At 45.7% G+C, this 24333-nt stretch overlaps 1 protein-coding gene across 2 annotated transcripts in view; it reads right to left on the reverse strand.

Moving 5' to 3' along the window:
- The window catches only part of CCDC34 (coiled-coil domain containing 34), a 381735-nt gene that overhangs the window by 300604 nt on the left and 56798 nt on the right, over nucleotides 1–24333 (reverse strand). For both annotated transcript variants that reach the window (XM_085643633.1, XM_085643634.1), the window contains exon 4: nucleotides 4031–4138. In XM_085643633.1, coding sequence (XP_085499759.1) covers nucleotides 4031–4138 — 108 coding nt within the window. The remainder of the gene's footprint in view (nucleotides 1–4030; nucleotides 4139–24333) is intronic.

The following is a 24333-nucleotide window of genomic DNA, read 5'->3' on the forward strand; positions in this document are numbered from 1 at the left end:
TAACATGTGTGAAACCTATGGTTTTTTCATTGAGTTTGCAAGGTTTTTTAAATGCTAATTCCTAACTATAACGTGTGTAAAACCTATGGTTTTTTCAGTGAATTTGCAAGGTTTTTTAAATGCTAATTCCTAACTATAACGTTTTTGAAACCTTTGGTTTTTTCAGTGAATATATATATATATATATATATATATATATTCCAGCTTCCCAACTTCGTCGTTGTGTACAAAGTCAAGCACTCACGGAGGGGGTTTTGTATCGGCTCTTATTTAATTTAGCAGATGAACCAAAACAGAGAGACAGACGCATTTCAGAGATTCCTTCATCAGTGTCTGATTTCAGACGGCGCGCTCCAATATTTAAATTCATTTGCGTCATTCGCATCGCGACAACATCGATGACGATGGTATGAGCCTCGCTATTGCATTGTAACAAGGCGGCCATCTTACAACAGTGTATTCCTCACACAAAATTCATTGTTCTTGCTAAAATACATTCCATTTTTTTGAGATTGTTTGCAGTGTGCTTTACCATAAATGATTAAATGTAAAAAATCTTGACAAATGAGTAATAATATACATAAGATATTGCGTCTTCATATTGTCAGTTGAACCAAACGGTATAATCCCGCATGTGTTCAACTTATTAAAGTTAATCCCGTCAATACGAAAACAACTTTATCAACTAATGAAACCGTGTATCGGTTGTTGAATAGACTGCAATACTGTAATAAAGCTATATATATATATATATATATATATATAAATATATATATATCCCAAAAATTGCCCAGCAATTGAGGCCGCACAATACTGCGAAGAAGGAAACATCCTTCTATATGGGAAACAGGCAGCTTCCGATTCCGTAATACATCCTGTGGCCTGACGCGTTTCGATGGACTTTCACCATCTCTTCAGAGGCCTTGTGAGCAGGAAATAGTTACGTGCATGACTCGCCGCCCCTCGCATTCTAGCTGAACTAACTATAACGGGGGAATTTCTAGGGTTTTGTACTATAACGCCCCTGAAACCTATGGTTTTTTCAGTGAATATATATGATGGTTTCTCTACAGGTTTGTCTATGCAACTCCTATCTACTCAGATTCAAGCATGTGAATCTATGAAAGATCCAATACTGTAGAAGAAAATGAGTTTCTTGCCTGTAACTACGATTATCCAGTATTGGTATCTTCCATAGATTCACATGCGACTCCCCCTTTTCCCCGGAGAGGCTTCCCTTATTTCCTCATAGTATAACGTTTCACACTTGTGCTTGAAGATCTGAGGAACCTAGCCTCTCTTGGGAGTGTTCTACAGAGTGCTGTCACCTGATTGTCTGCTTCTTAAGTTTGGACCTTTTTTACAAAAGAAAATAGATAGGCTTTTGCAGTAACTGTTCAATGCATTGTAGCCTATGGTAGTATTATCTACTGCTTTTATAAGTATACCATGGGGCTCCCACTACGACGACAGGGATGATTCAAGCATAGGACTCTATGAAAGATACCAATACTGGAGAACCGTAGTTACAGGTAAGTAACTAACTTTCATACATTTAGGGAACAGTGCACTAATTCTACGGGTCCTCACATACACCACTAGAATCGCTTGATGAAGCTTACCAGGATAGAATGTATGAATACTAGGCCTTGAATAGCTGTCCTACTGATACACTGGGAAAGAGGATTTTAGGAATTAATTCTCAGGTAGACAATGGGGCGGGGCACCTTTAAAATGACACAGGCCTCCTGCAGCACTAGATTCCACCATACCCATTTCAACATACTACACAAAACATGTGTAACCCCACCAACGTCGGACAAGCTACACCCTACAAAAGACACTAACTAGCCCAAATGTAAACATGCAGGTGCTACTTTCTTACACTTTACATGGACTGTCCAGTTTTAAAATCTTATTTTAAAAAAAAGTATACAGAATACATTGAGATGGAAATACATTGTTTTCCCAGACTTACTTGCTGAACATCGATGGAAGTAACACTAAATGCAAGACTAAGGAGATGCATGGTATTCCATTTAAGTATCGATCCAAAAACCTAATCGGACCATACTATGGACAAAATAATAAAACTACAAAAATATTGTAGACCAAAATGTCAAAGGTAAGAATTTTTATTTTCTGTTTTACTATAGTATCAAAGTGTTAAATATTGTTAAATTTAATATTGTTTTATTATTGTGTTTTAGTGTATTGAAATATGTATTATTAATACATGTTATTGCGATTTCTTTTTTAAAATATACTAAACGTATTTTTGGGGTTTCTGGGATTATTAGGGATTGGGCGAGTAGTGTTTGTAATTTGATGTTAATTGAATAAACTTTGATTATTGTATATATTTGAACGGTTTTTAAATGCAATACATTTTAATTAACGTAACCTAATTTTGATTCACTGCTCACTTTTTAGGGTGTCTATCTACTTTGTATACTATTTTTAGCAAGCATTTGGTGAAATGCCCAACCATGCTAGGGTGCAATACCTGGTAGGAAAAAACAAAAAAAAGCAGCAGGGACTACTTTCCATGACTATTTCCCACTCCCACACTGCTTAGCAGATGCATTAGTGGAAAAACACACCACTCCAGGAGACACAATCCATGCACAAGTACCAAGGTGGAAACAAGACTACAAATTCTTGTAGCGTTTTAAAAGAGTATCTTTGGAACACCAGAAATGTGGGCCCAGAATGCTGTAGTGAAGAAACTTATGCAGAACGAAAACCAGCATAAATGATTTTCCAATAAATTATATTGTCAGAGGTAACTGAACCTCATACTTTATAGCTACAATTGTCACATTAGTGATAACATGCCTTTTAAAATGACTATCCTCTTTGGCAAACTGAAAGGGTCAAAGGTAAACTAATAGGTCAGTCATCATGATGTTGATTAGACATGTTACAGCAGCAATGCTGCGCTCATTTTTTATTAGTACACCACCACTTTCAGCCAAAGACTATTACTGCTCTGGGAAATATTCTTGTGCTTGAGGATTCTAGATGTCCAGCTGTTGTAAATCAACATGACTCGACCATTCAAAGGTAAAATGTAGTACTACTTCATTGTAAGTTCCATCTCTAGTCTGTTTTTAGACTAAATGTGAATACTGCAAAGAAGGCGCCACTGCCCATTTCTTTCTTCTGGTCCAATGGAACACTAGCAGTTTTCCAGTCACCTCAGGACATAGAGTACAAGGACCACACTGAATAATATGATCATAACTTAGACAGCTTTGAAGTCACCAAACCAGGTTTACTGCTAACCAAGTGGTCAGGGTCAAAGACACTGTCAGACGATGATTATCCTTCTTTGACCATTGTTAAATACACATACCCCTTGTTTTTCAATGAACAAAAAAGACAATGAGCCCTATTCATAAAAGGTGTTTTGAAGTACATAAAGTAGTACTCCAGCCGTACTACAAAATGCAATTCACAACCCTACAGCTGGAGACCTCCACCTCTTTCTGTATGGAAATTTCCATCTCTAGTACACATAGTTATACAATTTTAGTAGTTAGTTATGCGGTTTTAGCACCAAGTGTGGGAGGGGTATAGCCACAAACATGCTCATACAAAAATAAACATGGGGTTGACGAAGGGACATGTAATACAAAAACAAACACACAAGAGTAAATCAACTACAGTTCTACGATAGTCTAATGCTAGGTTGGAGTACATTTAACCTAAGTCAAATACACTATAACCAACCACCGGCACTGCAACACACCCACACAGAAAATAATGAAGGTAGGCTATAACATTAACAACTCATAGGAAAATAATGTAAGATAAAACAAATTAGTTCTAAATTTTAAATGTGTACATAATTTTCAAGTAAAAAATAAAGATATAATATTTACGTTTATGTTTTAAATAAAAAATACACAAATAAAAATTTAAAAAAAGTTTGCGTACAAAACATTTCCAACTATAAAGTTAAATTAAGTTTAATCAACTTAAAACAAATAGTTAAAACTTGAACCCTTAAAACAGCATAACATACCTGCTCATTTTTTTTCCGGACCCATTCCTTGTGTTGTTCATCAGCAGCCAATTTGTGCAATTCCTGCTTTCGCCTTATTTTCTCCAACTCCTGATTTTGCTTTAATTCCTAATTGAGACAGGAGGCAAAGTCAGCGTACAGGTGAAGTACAAAATAAACAATGAGGCTAACAAAAGCAGATATCAGCCCTGGTAATAAAAAAGAGGGAAATATGAATATTTTTAATGGGCAATGTGCGTTCTAACACTCCAAAAAGATATTCACAAGTACAAACATGAAGTAGGGCCGAACTGGAGACCAAAAGGAGCTTGGCAAAAAATGCTCCAATCAGCCCCACTTCCTTGCTCTCTTTTCATCCATTCTCATTCATTCTCTCTCTCATTCATTCTCATTCTCATTCTCTCTCTCTCATTCATTCTCATTCTCATTCTCTCTCTCTCATTCATTCTCATTCTCTCTCTCTCATTCATTCTCATTCTCATTCTCTCTCTCTCATTCATTCTCATTCTCTCTCTCTCATTCATTCTCATTCTCTCTCTCTCATTCATTCTCATTCTCTCTCATTCTCATTCTCTCTCTCTCATTCATTCTCATTCTCTCTCATTCTCATTCTCATTCTCTCTCTCTCATTCATTCTCATTCTCTCTCATTCTCATTCTCATTCTCTCTCTCATTCACATTCTCATTCTCATTCTCTCTCTCTCATTCATTCTCATTCTCATTCTCATTCTCTGTCTCTCATTCATTCTCATTCTCATTCTCTCTCATTCTCTCTCATTCTCTCTCATTCTCTCTCATTCTCTCTCATTCTCTCTCATTCTCTCTCATTCTCTCTCTCATTCTCATTCTCTCTCTCTCATTCTCTCTCTCATTCTCATTCTCTCTCTCTCATTCTCTCTCATTCTCTCTCATTCTCATTCTCTCTCATTCTCTCTCATTCTCTCTCTCATTCTCATTCTCTCTCATTCTCATTCTCTCTCATTCTCTCATTCTCTCTCTCGCTCTCATTCGCTCTCTCTCTCTCTCTCTCACTCTCTCTCTCTCATTCTCTCTCTCTCTCTCTCTCTCATTCTCTCTCTCTCTCTCATTCTCTCTCTCTCTCTCATTCTTTCTCTCTCTCCTTTCTCTCTCTCCTTTCTCTCTCTCCTTTCTCTCTCTCCTTTCTCTCTCTCCTTTCTCTCTCTCCTTTCTCTCTCTCCTTTCTCTCTCTCCTTTCTCTCTACCCCGCCCCGCCCCCCCCCCCCCCAATTGGTCTTGCTTTAAGCATCCCGTTGCTTGCTGCAATTATCCTCAGGGAGCTGGAGAAAGTGAAAGAGGCACATGGAGAGTGGCCCTAGGTTTTCGAAACCAGACTCTTAAGGCTCGAGCTCATCGCGAAAATGGTTGTGGAATAAAAAGGCATGTCCAGCTCGGACATGGAGCAATCCAATCAGAAATTTTAAGTTGTCTTGACTTTTTCAAGCACTCTAGTATTTTGACTGTGGCTCCCCAAGAATAAATCTCAGCATTAATAAGTAATCCATCAATACAAGTTTGGCCACTATGTGTAACAACCAAATGTGCAACTTAGCACAGGGGAGATTTATGGTGAGTACTGAAGCTTATCTTGCATTAAGAGCAATCAGATGGTGATCTACAAGTCAATTGTAAGTTGACTGGGTGTAACGCCCTGAACGTCTCAGGATCGTTTAACAGACACGACAATGAGGACGCAACCACTTGTGAAGGGTTAGTTCTTTTAATGAAGGCAAATAAAATACAAAGAACAAACAAAAGTTATAGTCACTGGAATCCTCCAGGCTAAGTACGTTACCAGCCCACAGCACGGATGGTCCTAACCGTCCTCTGCATATACGCCGATCCCGGCGTATGCCAACAGAGGGCAGAAATGAAATGGCCGACAATGCCAATCGGTAGGCTGTGAGGGGCACGAAGAGTGTTGGGGAGAATCGAGGAGTCAGGGAAACACCCAGCCGGGGTCTCTACCTGAAGGGAGCAGCCGCTCAACCTCTTCCTCAGACTGCACCGGGACGCGGAGTCACCGATACCCCAATCACAAGCAAGAAGACTGAACCGAGAGCAGCCGCTCGATCGATCGATCCTGTGGACTTCCGAGTCTGTAACGCGGCAAACACCTCCTGGTGTGCGTTACAGCTGGCAGTCCCTGTGTCTCTGGTCGGGCTGGGAGTTACGACTCCAACCAGCAAAAGCGCCACTGCGCTTGGACTCAGCCGAGTCAAAAAACGAAGCTCAATGGTTGACCGGTAGAGCTTCCGGGTCCTTCACAGGTGACGATGGGGCAAGACACGGCCCAGGGAGTAACGACTCGACCTACCTCCGTTCTTGCCTTACTGGAGCACCACTCCGGAACACTGCTCTTCACGAAGCAGGTACGTCGGTGTAAACACAATATCCGACAGCCTTGTACCTCCCGGTTCCTCCCTTTATAGGGCGTGTTTCCCTTGAGTTATGTAACAGCTCTCCTGTTTACATAAGGGCGTGTTTCCCTTGAGTTATGTAACAGCTCTCCTGTTTACATAAGGGCGTGTTTCCCTTGTATGACAGGAATTCTTGACAGTACATCCTCCCTCTCAGCGGCTCCCCACGGGTCCAGCGCTGGCAGGAAAACGCCGATGGAACAAGGAGACCAATCGCGGAGCATGAACCCCTTCAGCCGGTTCCCATGAATGCTCCTCCGGGCCAAAGCCTTTCCACGCAACCAGGTACCACAGCTTCCCCCTGCGCCATTTGGACGCCCGTATGCCCGACACTTCATACTCCACCTCCGACTCCACGCATACCGGCCTAGGTGTCCCAGACGGCTTGGAGGGTGCTGGTTTGAGCAATGATACATGAAAGACAGGGTGTATCCGCAATGACTGGGGCAAGCACACCTTCACGTTCACGGGACCCATACACTTGGTAATTCGATAGGGGCCCATGTACTTGGGATGGAACACACTGTTCTTTCGAAACCTCATGTTTCTTGTGGATATCCAGACGTAGTCTCCAGTGCGGTACAGTGGCCCGGGCCTTCTCTTCCTATCTGCCGCAGCCTTGTATCTTCTCTTGGCCTCTATTAGGACAGCCCTTGAGCGCATCAACGTGTCTTTTATGTGTGCCACCCTGTCCGCTGTGGCGGGAATCCTGTCCTCTCTGAAGGGATGTAGAAATGGCAAGAACCTGGGATGTTGGCCATAGTTGCTATAGAACGGAGATGACTGTGTGGAGCTGTGAGTGGCGTTGTTATAGGCTATCTCTGCAACCCATAGCAAGTCGACCCATTCTTCCCTGCCCTGGTCCACAAAACATCGCAGATACTGTTTGAGCGTTTGGTTCAGGCGCTCGGTTTGGCCGTCCGTTTGAGGGTGGTAGCTGGTGGACAGGGCGGTCTTAACATGCAGCGCAGTGCACCAAGTCTTCCAGAATTGCGCAGTAAACTGCGACCCCCGGTCCGACACGATCACCCCAGGTAATCCATGCAGTCGTACCACATTCTTTAGGAGTAGTGACGCCAATTCCCCGGCCGTAGGGACTCTCTTGCAGGGGATGAAGTGCCCCATTTTCGTCAAGTAATCCACCACCACCAGTATTGCCGTCATCCCCTGGTCTACCGGTAGGCCCACCACGAAGTCCAGTGATATGCTATCCCATGGTCTATCCGGGGTCGGAAGTGGATGTAAGAGCCCTTGGGTTCGGCCATGGTCGGCCTTCATGGTAGCACACGTAGGACACTCCTGTCCCCACCTCCTGACATCCACTCTCATGGTTGGCCACCAGAAATGCCGTCCCATGCTAGCCACCGTTTTTTCAAAGCCCAAATGACCTGCGCATGGAGAGTCATGGCACCAGATGAATGCTTGTTTCCTTAGCCTAGGCGTGGGTATCAATAGGCACCTGCCCTTCAGGGGTATCCCGTCCTTTAGCTGCCATTCTCTGTGACGGAGGAGCCACCTCCGCCATGCGAATGACCTGATCCCTCTCTTTATTCCCCTCAGGAAAGTATCCGGTTGGATAACCCCCAATACCATCCTCGGGGAAATGATGGAACGCTCGGTTGCAGGCAATGGTTCCTTAACTGCAGATTGACGGGACAGGGCGTCCGCCTTCCGGTTTTCCGTCCCCGGCCGATATGTGATGCGGAAGTTGAACCCCGCAAAGAAGATCATCCACCGCAGCTGCCTGGGAGAAAGGTGTCTAGTGGCCGTCATGAACTGTAGGTTCCGATGGTCCGTGTACACCGATACCACATGTCTTGCCCCCATCAACCAATGCCTCCATTCGGTGAAGGCGTCCTTGATTGCGAGAAGCTCCTTCTCCGCAATATGGTAGTTGCGTTCGGCGTCGTTGAGTTTGCGGGACATGTACGCAACGGGATGAAGCACCCCTGTGTCGTGGTTGCGTTGGGACAAGATAGCCCCCAGCGCCACATCCGACGCGTCCGCTTCCACCACGTAGGGGAGATCCGGATCGGGGTGAGCCAACACCGGCGCCTTACCAAAGGCGCTTTTCAGGGCCTCAAAGGCTTTGTTCGCTTCAGGGGACCAGACAAACTCCTTGGACTTCCTCAGTAGCTGTGTGATTGGGGCCACCACTCCTGAAAATCCATCTATAAACCGCCTGTAAAAGTTGGCGAAGCCAATGAAACTTTGGACGTCCTTCACGCTTTGGGGCACCGGCCATTCTTTCACCGCCTTGATCTTTCGTTCTGCCATCTCCTGTCCCTCTGGACTCAGCATCACTCCGAGGAATTCCACGGATGTGACGTGGAAGTCACACTTGCTGAGTTTACAAAACAGCATGTTTTCCCTCAGCTTTTGGAGCACAGCTTTGACGTGGTGTACGTGCTCCTCCACACTGGACGAATAGATGAGGATGTCGTCGATATATACGACCACGTAGATATCCAACTCCTCTCTGAATACCTCATTCAAAAAGTACTGAAAGGCTGCCGGGGCGTTGCACAGACCGAACGGCATGACGAGGTACTCAAAAAGGCCAAACCTGGTCTTAAAGGCGGTCTTCCACTCGTCTCCGTCCCTCATGCGCACCAGATGGTATGTCCCTTTCAAATCCAACTTGGTGTAGATACGAGCTTTCTTGACCTGTTCCAGAAGTACACTGATGAGAGGCAAGGGGTACCGATTTTTTATGGTTATCGCATTCAATGCCCTAAAGTCCACACAGGCTCTCAGCTCCCCATTAGCCTTCGGGATGAAGAAGAGTGGTGAGGCGGCCGGAGACTTGGACGGGCGGATGAATCCTAGCTTGAGGAGTTTATCCAGGTACCCCCGGAGATGCACGTTTTCAGGCTCCGTCAGGGCATACAGCCTGCCGCTGGGAACGCTGGCCCCTGGCACCAGGTCGATCTGGCAGTCAAACTGTCTATGTGGTGGTAGCACTTCCGCCTTCACCTCATCAAATACATCCTCAAAACTGTGATACGCCTGGGGGAGAGCCACATCTTTTTCTGCCGCTGTAGCCACCGTCTGACTCCCGCTCTCATCTGCGTCAAGGGATTCCGTTCTTATTCCACAATGCAGGATGCAATACGGTGACGTCATTTCGATGCGATGTGTTGGCCAATCCACAAAGGGGTTGTGTTTCTGTAGCCACGGCAATCCCAATATGACGCCATATTGGGGCGCTCGGATGATGTTAAAATCGATTTGTTCCAAATGGTTCCTCCCATATCTCATCGGAAGGACCCCCGTGTGCTGTCCGATGGGCCCCGTCACCAATCGCCTTCCGTCTACCGCATAGACGTCTTTGGGTACTGCTTTGGGAAGAAGCACTAGCCCTAGCCTGCATGCCTCGTTGTGGTCCATAAACATGCCAGTGGCCCCTGAATCCACCATGGCCACAACGGGTATCCACTGGTCATGCACTCCCACGTGCACCGTGATAAACAGGTGTCGTTGTCCCTTAGTGACCGAGTTGGAAAGTGAAGGGATGGATGAGTGACTCCGAGATGCCCCTTCTCTGGTCTTGGAGTCCTCTAGTTTTCCGCCGGTATGTCCACCACGGCTGTTACCGACCGGTTGGCCCGATAACGTGACGTCTTCGGTTTGGCAGGGCATTCACGTACGTAGTGGCCTTTTTTGCCACAATATAGGCACAATCCTTGTTTACGGCGTGACTCTTTCTCCGTGGCTGTGAGGCTCGCTTGTATTGCGCTGATGTCCATGGGTTCTCCCTTGGATGCGGTGGAAGTTTCAGGACTTCCCACCGTCACATAGGATGGAAGGGATTTTCCTTTTCTCCCATGATCCCCCTTTCTTTCACTTAGCCTATGTTCCAGCCGTAATACCAGGTTGATAAGGCCCTCACATGTCTTGGGTTGAGGGTCAATATGAGCCACGGCGTCCTTGAGCTCATCGCACAGCCCTTGATGGAAGAGCGCCGTCTGTTTAGCAACAGGCCACTTGGTTTCCGCAACCAGCCTTCGGAACGCGTTGAGATACTGCACCAGGTCGTTGGATCCCTGTCTCAACTCAAGCATTTCACGGTCCGCCGTGTACGAGTCAGCCCTTCTGTCGAATACCTTCAGGAATTCCTCGCGAAAAGCACCCCAATCACATAAGAGGGGGTCGTCCCTGCTCACCAGAGGTACGGCCCATTGTGCCGCGTTTCCAGCCAAATAGGATATAAGGAAAGCCACACGAGCCTGACTCGTGGGGAACGCCTTTGGTTTGCACGATAAATGTAGCGCCACTTGTGTGAGGAATACCTGCACTGTGTTAGGATTCCCACTGTACCTCTCTGGTGTTGCCAAGGGGATGGCTACCGGCATTTCCACTACTACCGCAGGGGTCTGGTTCGTGAGGGAGGTGCTGGGCGTGAGCGGGTCCAATTGGATAGCATCCAGTCTGGCTTTTACATCGGCTGTTTCTTGCCTAGAGGCAGCCACTTCAACTTGCATGGCCGCTAAAGCAGCCAGCACATCATCAAGTGTTGCCATGTCTGTTAACGACCGGGAGACAGTTAGTGTTATTAAGGTCGGATATTTTGTAACGCCCTGAACGTCTCAGGATCGTTTAACAGACACGACAATGAGGACGCAACCACTTGTGAAGGGTTAGTTCTTTTAATGAAGGCAAATAAAATACAAAGAACAAACAAAAGTTATAGTCACTGGAATCCTCCAGGCTAAGTACGTTACCAGCCCACAGCACGGATGGTCCTAACCATCCTCTGCATATACGCCGATCCCGGCGTATGCCAACAGAGGGCAGAAATGAAATGGCCGACAATGCCAATCGGTAGGCTGTGAGGGGCACGAAGAGTGTTGGGGAGAATCGAGGAGTCAGGGAAACACCCAGCCGGGGTCTCTACCTGAAGGGAGCAGCCGCTCAACCTCTTCCTCAATTGCAAAAACAACAATTGATGGACAGAATGCAGAACAATGTCATACATTCACCCCAGTACAGAGATCTGGGCCTAAATCCATCGTTTTTTTGCTCACCATGCCATTCCAGTTTGAACCCAGCCATATGCAAATCAGTCTTGACCCTGTGCCCCATGGGAACAGTCCAGCCCGAACTGCCAAGCCAGGTCCTCCCTGGACTGGAAACAAGCATCCTAGGACCGGTTTCGGGCTTTCAGCCCTCATCAGCCAGGATAGCTTGATTCCAGTGGCATGGAGAGCAAGGGACTCACGTCTGAGCATACCCTTCCCACTCGGGGTGACAATTGCAAAAACAACAATTGATGGACAGAATGCAGAACAATGTCATACATTCACCCCAGTACAGAGATCTGGGCCCCTTTTGTACCGCAACCTCTTCCTCAGACTGCACCGGGACGCGGAGTCACCTCCTGGTGATGCGTCACCGATACCCCAATCACAAGCAAGAAGACTGAACCGAGAGCAGCCGCTCGATCGATCCTGTGGACTTCCGAGTCTGTAACGCGGCAAACACCTTCTGGTGTGTGTTACAGCTGGCAGTCCCTGTGTCTCTGGTCGGGCTGGGAGTTACGACTCCAACCAGCAAAAGCGCCACTGCGCTTGGACTCAGCCGAGTCAAAAAGCGAAGCTCAATGGTTGACCGGTAGAGCTTCCGGGTCCTTCACAGGTGACGATGGGGTAAGACACGGCCCAGGGAGTAACGACTCGACCTACCTCCGTTCTTGCCTTACTGGAGCACCACTCCGGAACACTGCTCTTCACGAAGCAGGTACGTCGGTGTAAACACAATATCCGACAGCCTTGTACCTCCCGGTTCCTCCCTTTATAGGGCGTGTTTTCCTTGAGTTATGTAACAGCTCTCCTGTTTACATAAGGGCGTGTTTCCCTTGAGTTATGTAACAGCTCTCCTGTTTACATAAGGGCGTGTTTCCCTTGAGTTATGTAACAGCTCTCCTGTTTACATAAGGGCGTGTTTCCCTTGAGTTATGTAACAGCTCTCCTGTTTACATAAGGGCGTGTTTCCCTTGTTTGACAGGAATTCTTGACACTGGGTTTGCAAAAATCACCCATATATGAAACTCCATATTAAATTAGTCTTTCAACCAAAAAATTAGGTCATGCAATGGAAATGCCAGATGAACAAGCTAGGGGAAATGGGAAAGGAGCTCATTTTTATTGAGATGTCAGTTTACAGGCTGTGTGTTGCTTCTGTCTGGCTGGATCCGCTTCCACCGACCTTCCAGCAATGGAAAGGACGGTTCCTGCATGTCTATAAGCTTGAGACAGCGTTGTATGATCGGAGAGGCAGGAAGGGGATGATCAAGGGAAATAGGATCTGGGAGCCACTTACAGATTGGATATCCCAGTAGATCTGAATTAGCTCTGTTTTAAGATTTGGAGTCCGTGACTGTTTTTATTAAGTGAAACAGTTTACTCCTATATATGTTATCTAGGATTTGTAGATCTTCCCATAGAAGCAACTTTTTATATTGGTTTATGAATTGCTATAACTGTATTTTTATGATCAATGTGGCTTAATATCTACTATTTGTAATGTTTTTATGTCTATGATTTATCTTTTCTAAATTGCTGTAACTTGAAAAAATTTAACAAAATAAATAAAAAAGAAAGAAAGTTATTAAACAGGAGAAAATAAAAAAGGAAATGCCAGTAAGTCTGGCTTTAAAGTGGTGACATATGGCAGTTTGACATTACACAATTGGACAGTATGATAGAGCAATTGATTATGCAATTTGGTAGACATGGCCAAGCTTATAGAGGAAATCCTGCCTCGGGTTGATACAGGAGGGGATATGTGCTGCTATACAAAACACATCCACAACTAGCTGCGACTAAGTAAAATTAAGGCAACAACTTAAAAGCAAACATCAGCGCTTCCTACTTAAAATTAACAGAGAAAGACTTTCAAAATATAGTTTAATACTGATGTCTTTCCATTACATTTTAACCCCTAAATGATGACTAAGAGGTCCATGACGGTAGATTACAAGTAGAGGTCTACAACAAAGCACGATACACCGAGCCATAGGAGTCGCAGGAAAGGAGGAATACAGAAGACAAAGTTGGATTTTGCTAAGGGATAGCTTGTCATGTTTCACAATGTTCTACAAAGCAGATAGAAGATAAGAAACCCTCCTTCTGTGAAGCAACTCAAGAATGTGTGGAGTAGAAGCAGAAGATAGGATTGGAGAAACTCGTAAGCAAGCTTGACCTGATTGAGGGCGAAGATCCAGCTGCCTGCACATAAGGATTTACTTAAGGGCCACAGAATCTGGATTCTTGGTTTACTAATGGTGTACACTGCTTCATGGGAGCTCAGACTACCGCTATAGTGCATTTCCATTGAAATAGTAAAGAATTTTATAAACCATTTAACATATATTGGAACTTGTGCATTTCCAAGGCCTGGTTGTTCTTCCAGACTAACATTCATGTTGCAATCTGGTAATTGAAGATCTAAATGCCTCTTGGGATAAAGAAAAATACAAGCCCCAGATTACAAAGTAAAATCCTGGTCTGGGTGAGTTACTCATGCATGGATCTAATAAACCTCTAATGCATTTATATGGTATTGTATAGCACAAACCTAGCAAAAAGGCAGTGCAGCATAGTACAGGGTCAAATACGAGCATGCAGCCAGCAAATCATTAAGATGTAGCTGGATTCTGGGAGCAGAAGTGTACTATTGTGGCACTGAGATGTAGTATTTTTTAGAGGCTTGCCTTCAACTCTTTCTTAAACAGAAGCAGCATTGGGTGGTCCTGATGGATAAGGGGGATGTTGTTCCATATCTCGATACAGGGATGGTGTTCCAGATCCTGGATGTATGGATAGAAAATGCCTACTGTCTTGTTTTTTTTTTTTTAATGCAGGTGTGCTGAGAGTCACAAGAAAAGTGAGAGTGCTGGCTGTAATGCCTTTGTAATAGATGCAGTTGGTTTTGAAGACTGTGCGGGCCAGCAATAGGAGCCAATGGAGTTCCATCAGGATGGCAGGATGGTGAACTTATTTTTTCAGGGCCTGAATGAAGCAGCATATACAATGCTGTCAAGGGGGTGAGGGAAAGGGGGGAGGCATGGCCAGCAGCCAATGGATAGGAGGCTTCCTTGGGTGGCTCCTGCCAGCCGATCTCCATTCAGTATTATCCTGTGGGCCACCACCACCCAGGGGGCTTAATTTACCCCTTCCCCCCCTCCCCCCCCCCCCCAGATCCCCTCGTAACACAGAGCCCCAGGACGACGGATGGCAGAGCCCGAAAATTCATAAAGAATTCCAGACCCACAGCCAGAAGAGGGCTGCGGACAAGAAACAAGATGGCGACCACCACCACATACCGAGGTCCAGGAAGAACCCAGACCAGAAACGGAGGCTGCTCCCTACCGCTGAGGGTGGTCTTTCATTCCGAGCCTCCTGAAAAGTGGCAAGATCCTATCAGCAGAACCTATTGGTGAGGTGGGGGAACGCATGCAGCACCTGCAGCCCATACTACGGAGGCTGGGCGGAGGGACGTGAGAAGACTGGCTTCCGGCCGGCGGCCTCCCCCAAAACGGGAGCTGGGACTGGGCGACGACAGCCGACCAAAGACTCTAAAAGATAGTCTGGGAAGCGGGCATGGTTCTTACCCAAGGGGCCATACATCGTTCGAGACTTCGAGGCACCTGAAGCGGTGAGACTGTGCTGGAGCACTGATTTAAGGATAGGAGCTGCATGTAGAGCGAGACCCGGCGGACGACCTGGCAGGCGAGGAGCCCCCGAAGCCCCAGTCAGTCCACCAGGGCAGAAGGATGCAGAGCCAGGTATACCATCTGGAGCTCATGCGTGGGGGCCCCCACTGGTGAGATAGTCTGTACTGTTATACGGGCGAATAGAGGCACCTTGCTAGGGACGTGCACAGCGTGAACCCTTAAGCTGGAAGTTAGATAGAGAGACTGGCTGCCTGCAGGAGGGATAATCATATGGTAACTCTCATACATCTGGTAGCTAGATGAATTATAAGCATCATAGACCCCCCAGTCGAATTGACACTGCTGAAAGGCCACCACATTAACACTGACAGGGCTAGTGTTAATGGAACACCACAGGCGTACAGCTGAAGACTGTGAAGAGCTCCAGGTGCTAGAATAAACATATGGAGGAGGGGGTTAGTAGCTGGGGAATATCCAACTTTACCACCGAAAACAAAAACGTTCCCAGGCACGGATAGTCTGCTATAACCCACAGCGGGAACCGCTGGACAGGCGCACCCTCCAGGAGAGAAGAGACTGTTGCAGTGGGCAACCAGTCCTGAAGTTGAGCAGAACTCTCCACCACTCCTGCCAGCAAAGGAGCGGTGCTCCATTGGGAAGTCATCTAGAGGGAAGAAAACCCCCTATGCTACCACACATTGTAACCACTGAAATAATGAGGAAAACTGGTAGGAGAAGGGACCCTGAATCATCGTCCCAAAACCAGACGGATACAGATTATCCTAATCCAACAGCCCTATTTAACTTGCAGACTCGAGACAAGCCGTTGCAACCAAGATCAACACAGTAAATGGGAAATGGGACTCTTAAGGGACGATCACAGCCAAGTGGTGGAACAAGTCACTGTGACGGAAACAGAGATAGAGGAGCTGATACCCCATGAGCTTACTGTTTTGACAATGTTTGCACGTTTGGATGAGGGCGTTTGCTCACTTGTCCTGGTGCGGGGGGAGTTAGGGGTTTTGGTTTAATAGTTAAGGGGGTTGCAGAACTTATAGGCCAGAAAATGGTATTTCAAGAATCGAAGATGTGCTACCACCCTCATTCATGCAGGACTCTGAACTGGGGGGATACCCCTGGACTACTCTTGACACGCACCAATGACTTGCCCCCAATATCATAAGATTATTACATGGAACATCAAGGGGATGCACAGTATATCCAAACAATACAAAATCTTCTCCTATCTGAACAGAAGGGAAGTTCAGATAGCCCTTCTAAAGGAGACCCACTTATTAGCTAAGGAAGGAGAGGCACTTAAGCATAGATGGCGAGGTCAGGTACACTACACATCAAACTCTGCTTTCGCTAGGAGGACTATGATTTGCATAAGGGCAGAGGTCCTGCTCCATTGTACTGGGGAGGTAATAGACCCGAACGACTGCTACGTGGAAATATCAGACAGACTAGATGGCCGGGATATAGCTATAGTTAGTATATATGGTCCTAATACAGACCAGGCGGCCTTTCTGGACGGAATTTCAGGTACACTTGCGGCCTACCTAGCTGACTCTAATTATTGGGGGAGACTTTAATGGCATAGCTACCCTCGGAGAGATCGCTCCCATTCACCGCTTAGAGATGCTTTAATATATAGAACAGCGCGAGCATTCACAAACTGGCAGAGCAGATGGGGAATAATAGACTCCTGGAGACATTTGAATCTCGAGAACAGTAATTACTCCTTCCACTCCCCAGTACATGACCTTCACGTCAGATTAGACACGTTCCTGTGCTCCCCGGACATACACGCACAGACCTAAACCGTGGAATACATAACACGTACATTATCTGAACACAACCCGGCCCACCTACATCTTCATTGGGGTCAATTACACCAACGACTCAAAAAAACTAAAGCACTAGAGGACCAGAAATTCTTTGAGGAAGTTAGAGGTTGAATCATGAATTACTTTACTGATAATGCAAACACGACTACATCTAGGCTGACTGAATGGGACACCTTCAATGTAGTTTCTAGGGGCAAATGCTTGGCTACCTCTATGGGAGTATGGCGTACATTAAAGACAGAACTCGAAACTGCAGACCAATCACTGCACACGCTAGAAATACAAACACCAGGACATCCTGTACTGGGCCAAGCCCTAATGGATACCAAAGAGGAAATAGCCAAGCAAACGGAAAGATTACAGTGCTTTGTTTATAAGAAATACATAGAACGTTCTCACCTGACAGAACAGGCTCCTTGCTGGCTTGGTTGGCCAATCTAGCTGTGAGGGATTCCCCAATACTTGCAGCGGGGTATGGCGAGGGACATATTCTCTACCAGCAGGAGGAGATAAAACAGATTCCTGGGGTTCTACGCCAACCTCTATAGCAGCCCATTGAGACAGAAAGAGGGAATAATCAGGGAATATCAAGCCAATATCCCACTCCCCACATTGGGGGCAGAGGAGGCGAAGGTGTTAGGGGCCCCTACAGACGTACAGCAGGCAAGAGCTGCTATTAAGGGATAAGTTAGAGGCAAATCCCCTGGTACGGATGGGATTCCCTTAGAGCTTTACGCTGCCTATGTAGAAGAATTGGCACCCAGGCTAATAGACTTATTCGAGGAGGCTTTGGAGGAGGGTCACCCCCCAAACACCACAGAGTCACTGATAGTCCCTCTCCTCAAACCGGGTAAATCCCCCCTGGAGTGCGGGGTGTATCGACCACTATTCATGCACAATCTAGACTTTAAGATACTCAGCAAAATATTGGCAACCAGGCTCCAACCATTAATGACGACCTCATGCATTCGGATCAGGCGGGATTCATTCCAGGCCGTAACACAGCACTCAATATACGGTGCCTTATGGCACTTATGGAGGTACGCGATGGGAGGTGGGAGAGGGGACAGTCTTTGCAATTGGTATTGAGAAGGCCTTCAACAGTCTTGAATGGGAGTTTTAGTATGGGGTCATGAATAAAATGAGACTGGGACAGGGCTTCTCGAAATAGGTCCAAGTACTCTATACAAGACCCCTGGGACGGATCAGAATGGGTCGGACCATCTCAGAACAGTGCAAAGTGGAAGGAGGCACACGGCAGGGGTGCCCCCTCTCCCCATTGTTGTTAGCCCTGGCTATGGAACCACTGGCCTGCCTAGCCCGAACGGACTCACAATACTGAGGGATCCACATTGGGAATAGTGTACATCGTGTAGCCCTCTATGACAATGACTTTCTACTGTTCTTGGGGAATGCAGGAGAGTACTTATCTGGCGCTAAGGCACTAATGGCGGAATTTGGTGCGAAGTCTGGATTAAAGATTAACTCCCAAAAGTCCAGACTATACCCGATGACAAACATCAGAGACCTCCCTGATGACCTGGGAAATCTTCAATGGGAACCCAGGTGCCTAGAGTACCTAGAGGTGAAAATATACCACTCCCCTCCCGACATATTCGAGGATAACCTGGGGACGGCCATACGTTCCTTGAAGCCCTACATGACATTTTGGAAAGGCCTTCCGCTCTTATAAGCGGGGAGGGTGGCCCTTTTAAAAACGGTGGCACTACCGCAATTACTATATTTTTTTCACTGTGATTCCGATATGGATACCCCCAAGATGGCATACTGACCTGCACGCATTAGTATCAAATTTCTTGTGGGGCATGGGTCGTAGACTAGTAGCCCTGAAAAAAATGCAGGGCCAGTCTGCAGAGGGAGGCCTAGCGGTCCCAGACTTCAAGAGATATTACTTGCTGCTCAACTACAGTGGTTGGCTCGATGAGTGGCAGGCCATCAATCGCAGGTACACGGGGCTGACCCACTTACACCGGACTTGAATGCACTATGGAGACTGTTAATGAGAGCAGACAGTCTCGACAGAGGATGCCGACAATGTACAAGTGATACAACGCTGTTGAAGGCGCTGTCTCCAGAAGACGCAAAGGCGGGTTCCCTACTCACCTGACTTCTCCATAACAATATTACGAATACTACCACGAGGAGACCAATGGGAGGACCTTGGAGAATGGGTACAAGCTAGGGCATCGCACCTGGGAGACTTCCGAGAGGGATTTGACCTCCCCCACGTGCACTTATTACATGCGGGGGTCTTGGCAGCAATCCGGGCTCACTGGGGAGCGGGAATGACTGAACCACCACATGTCCTGTAGCTACATTAGCACTGCGGGAGGTAGAACCAAGGAAGTCACATGTCTTTACGGGGCCCTGGGTAGTGACGCTTTTCAACCGCTGACCGCTCTCTGCAATAGTTGGGCCGAAGACCTAAACAACCCCCGGAGGGCAAAGCTTGGGAATATATACTGACAGGGACCCCCCTAAGATCTCAAGGAACGCCCGTTTCTGGTTAATTCGTTTCTTCATACTACACAGGGCATACCTTACCCCGGGACGAATTAACAAATTCTTCCACAAGGAGGACGCGGGATGCCCGGTGCGGAGAAATAGGGGTGGAACTCTTCCATATGCTCTGTGCATGCCGTGACTTAAACACCTACTGGGAAGAAATCACCAACACCGTCGGGGAGATAATATAGCGCCCAGTTCCATGCCCGCCCAGTTCCATGCCCCCCTAGCACACTGCCTCTTGGGAATATTTTCCCACAACTCCAAGACATAGGTCACTAGCAGATTCCAAGACCTGGCACCGATTGTAGTTAAAAGAGAAATAACACAACATTGGAAATCCCCTGTGAGCCCTAGAACTGTAATATGGAAAAGGGAACTGGAAAAGTGGGCGGGATGTGAAGGGAGGATCCTCATTAGAAACGCCTGTCGAGGGATTGGCTCATTAGAGAGAGCCAGAGCTTGGGAAGCATTGGTGGATAGCACAAGGGACCTGGAACCTACATCAGGAGAGTCCTCCCCCGCAGGGATTTCTCCTCGGAGGGGCCTGGCGCAACAGAACTTGGTCAGGTAGGGGACCCCAGACTCGGACTTGCCCAAGCACAATTTAAGGTTTGAGCAGCAGGGTGGCAGATAGCAAGATAACATTACGATTTGACACAAGAACATCACCATATTAAGCCTTAGGATATGATTGGGAAACTGCAATGGAAGGGGGTGGGGGGAGGGAGAGACATAGCTGGCTTTGGGGAAAAATGTTAAATGTTTTAACCGCATGACATACTATTATAGAATAACACAAGTAGTGGCCAATACACTGGAAGCACAGAAAGAGAGCGATACAGAATGAATTATTGAAATGAAATGTGTACCTTACAATAACTAGAAAACTCAAAGTATGATAAAAAAAAAAGGGGTGTGAGGGGGCAATGTAGAGGCCATGGAGCAGGTCATTAACACCGTCCAGATGCGGGGCTTGATCAGCAGTTTTCTAAGCCACTTCCTGGAAGTAATGGTTTCACATTTCTTAGAAGAAACTGATACTAGGTTATCTTTGTGTTTAGGAGATATGTTCCTTGAAGGTGAGATTGGTGTCCAGGGTGAAGCTAAGTGACTTCACAGTCAGTGGACGTTGAGGTTCTAAGCCACAAAGATTTTGATCATTGAGATAGGTCTGGACTATTTCTTGCTTGTTCTTTGCAAATAAAAAGAAATTCTGTCTTCATGGGGTTGAGCTTCAGGTAGGCGCTGGACATCCAACTCTGAATCAAGTTCTTCCCAGAACCAGAGTCGCAGGGATAGGTTCCTAACCCTCTGATGCAAGGACTTGGTCAATGTGCCAATACAAATTAAAAATCCAGTTGGACTGCAATTTATACAAAAACCACTAAGCAATTTTGTGTGGGAAGTATTTCTTGGTATCTATCAGTCCCATAAGATGATTTCATGGAAGTGAAACTCCAAAGCCTCTTGCGTTAATGAATAACACACTCAAGAATTGCACTAAGAACCATACATGTATTATAAAATCCAAACCTAGTGCATAAAATATGAATGGTAAACACACAGCAAATCAAGAGACATTTCAAGAAAAATTCAGGGGTGTGGAATTTAATAAAATATCTACTTGTCCATGGGGCAGGTTGCTTCCTAACTCTACTTATCCTGTAACAAATTTCACTTGCCCATTTTGTGCCATGTAATGAAATGACAAATTATGGCAGCAATCTCATTATATAAGAGGTCTGAAATAGCCTCTCTGATAATGCCAGGGCTCCTTCTAAAGTAGGGTTTGAATATTAGTATTTCCCTCATGTTACCACGTTTCCACAGATTTACATACTGGGGCTGAAGGTAATGGTAAGCAATCGTTCCAGGGATGAAATGCCTTTTTGAGTCTGTGCAAACCTACTAAAATGCATGTTTTAAGGGTTTTCACCAACTCCTCTCTAATTTTTCCCATACTGAGAAAGTTTGGAAATATACTCCTGACAATGGCAGACATAAAACTTCTTCCAGGGTTGGTAAAAAAGGTGTTGGAGGGAAAGTGAACTTGCAAACACTCAGATTTTCAAATGAGCAAATCTACACCTTTGCTCATGCTAAAAAACAGTTCATAAATATTTTCTAGGAGTACGATTTATTTTCCTACTTCTGTAAAGTCTTGTGAATTCACGAAAGCTGTATATCTGCACTTAATGCAAGGACATGGGTGCACTTTGAGACTTTATTTTATAATTGGGCCTTAATTCGGTCTTTCGTTAACCATGACCTTTTGTGTTTATTAAAATTCTCTCTTTCTATCGACTAGCTTCACTGTGAGTGACAGCATTCTGTTTTTCTACAAGGAGCATATTGAGACAGTTGTTTTGTTCAGTGCCAGGAACGACTGTGGCAATGTGTGCTTTTTGAGACAAAAAAAAATGTTTGCTTTTGCCAATGTTTGTTATAATGGTGAGGGCCCGGCAGCTCCCGCACCGATAAGGTTTTACAAAAACCATGCCAAAACAAGTCACGCATTGACAAAACAAAAAGGCTGACCAACAATTTCAGACCTACTGGCTTTACCGATGCTTGTTTTATTTTATGTTTCCCATTATCTTATTAAAACGGGTTACACTGATTTTCCATTGTGAATATTTTGGGGAAATACTATTATACATCAAAACATTTTACTAAATGATGCTGCAAAGAAATGGTACCTACAATTTTACAGTAGTTTAGCTAAATGTTTATGCATTTTTGTGAACATTTTATTTTGAAAGTAAAGCATTATCAATCTTGCATTCAAGCTTCTGCAAATATTTGCATCTAATCAGAGAGCATTCTAGGAGCACTATACATAGCCTCATATTGCTAAACATTGAAAACGTGTGTACACTTTTTTTTTTTTTTACTGGAACCACTGTCAGTAGTGCAGTCTGAGCTTACAACATTTACTTAGAGCGCTCAGACTAATAATAAAGGCTTTCAATTAATGAACCATAAATACAAGTTTGAACAGCATTAACACATGAACACAAACATTACCTTAACTGCAGGCAATGCCTTTCCCTGATCCATAATGTGGTACTGTAAACTGGCATACCAAAGGGTATGTGCTGCAGGGGGTTGGGCCTACTTGTCCCAAGGACAAAACACACAAGAAAACTTGTTGCCCTTGAACCCAAATAATATGTCCCGGGCGTCGGGCTATAGGAATTACACATCCCTGAAAATTCTAACACAGTTATTGAGATAACTTTGTTCTAACACCCTCACACTATTTCAAAGAGCCATTGTTGGAGATGGCCCTTTTTGCAGGGTTATCCCCAAACTGTTTGCTTCCTCCTCCTGTTTTTTCCTTACCTGATGATTATAGGACTCAGGGCACTTTACCACTGCTATTCAGTGCTAAAGTGCATATGCTCTCTGTGAAATTTGTATTATGGATGGATGTTTCCATGATTGGGATATTTGATTTACTAGTCAGTCCCTAGTAAAGTGCACTGAGTGTGCTAGGGCCTGTAAATCAAATGCTACTGATGGGCCTGCAGCACTGATTATGCCACCCACATGAGTAGCCCGCAAAAGGTAACTCAAACCTGCCACTGCAGATCCTGCGTGCAGTCTAGGACTGCCATGTCGACTTGGCAAGTGTACCCACTTGCCAGCCCTAACCTTCCCTTTTCTTACAGGTCAGTCAGCCCTAAGGTAGGCCCAAGGTACCCCTGTGGGCAGGGTGCAGTGTATGTGAAAGATAGGACATGTCCTGGTGTGTGTGGCATGTCCCGATCGTGAATTACTGCCAATTTCGTTTTTGACTATTTCAAGGCTACCTGTTCCCAAAAAGACAGAATAGGGAGTTTGTTTATAACATCTTATATACATAACTGGCCCTGGGAACAAGGTAGAGAAATAACGTTCATTATGCCTTAACAAAGAATGTTAAAATGCTACTTTTAGTGAGGGTGATTTTCACATTCTGGGTTTGAAAATACCACTTTTAGAAAGTAGGTATTTTCTGATCAGCCATCCAGTGTGCCTCTGCTGGGTTGTGGATTGATTGTCTGGCTTTGGGATGACAAGGGCTAGGGAGCAGCAGTGGCTCCAGAGAGTCTAGATGGGTCAAGGATGGGCTGAATAGACCATGGCTGCATTTAGAGTAGGGGAAGGAGATTTCCTTTCACCTGAATGGTGTTTGAATAAAAATGTCTTGGCTGTGTTGCTTATGTATTGTACGTCTTAAGTTAGCATTCGCGGCACCATTTATGTTTGGCCGCCATTTTGCGCTATGATCAAAACTAATTCTCTCTCCGTCACTGCGAGAAGCAGCCTTGGTAATTTTCGTTTACTTCAAGGCTGGGCCTTGCTGTACTAATAGAATACACTGTTCTTATTAGCGCATTGCTTTCCCACTAGATAGAGTCTTGCTCCCACTAGTCCAGCGATGGGCGCAGGCAGAACGACCTTGGCATAGAGATAGTGTGTGCCCAGTCCCAGGATCGAAACTTAACCTTCTGTACCTCCTTTGTGTAGCTGCCCCTGTCTGAAAATTTCCAGTGTGGGCGTGCCTTCATTGGTTCTGAATCGTACATAATGTATCATCATGTTTTCTGATGTCAATCCTCTCTGCAGCACCCCGAACAACTGGGCAGATGGGGCTCCGCTCTAGTGTATCTGAATAAACATATACTTAGTTTGCATTCTCTGTCTGACCGACTTCATTTGTATGGAGGGCTTAGAGGTGGTCGCGGGTGACCCGGGTGGCCCTAATCGGGTCACTTCCTTCAATGGGCCTGGTCTGCCTCTGACAATGCGGTCTCCACCTCC

This window comes from Triturus cristatus, chromosome 3_1 (genome assembly GCF_964204655.1).
Source record: "Triturus cristatus chromosome 3_1, aTriCri1.1, whole genome shotgun sequence".
Classification (NCBI taxonomy): Eukaryota; Metazoa; Chordata; class Amphibia; order Caudata; family Salamandridae; genus Triturus; species Triturus cristatus.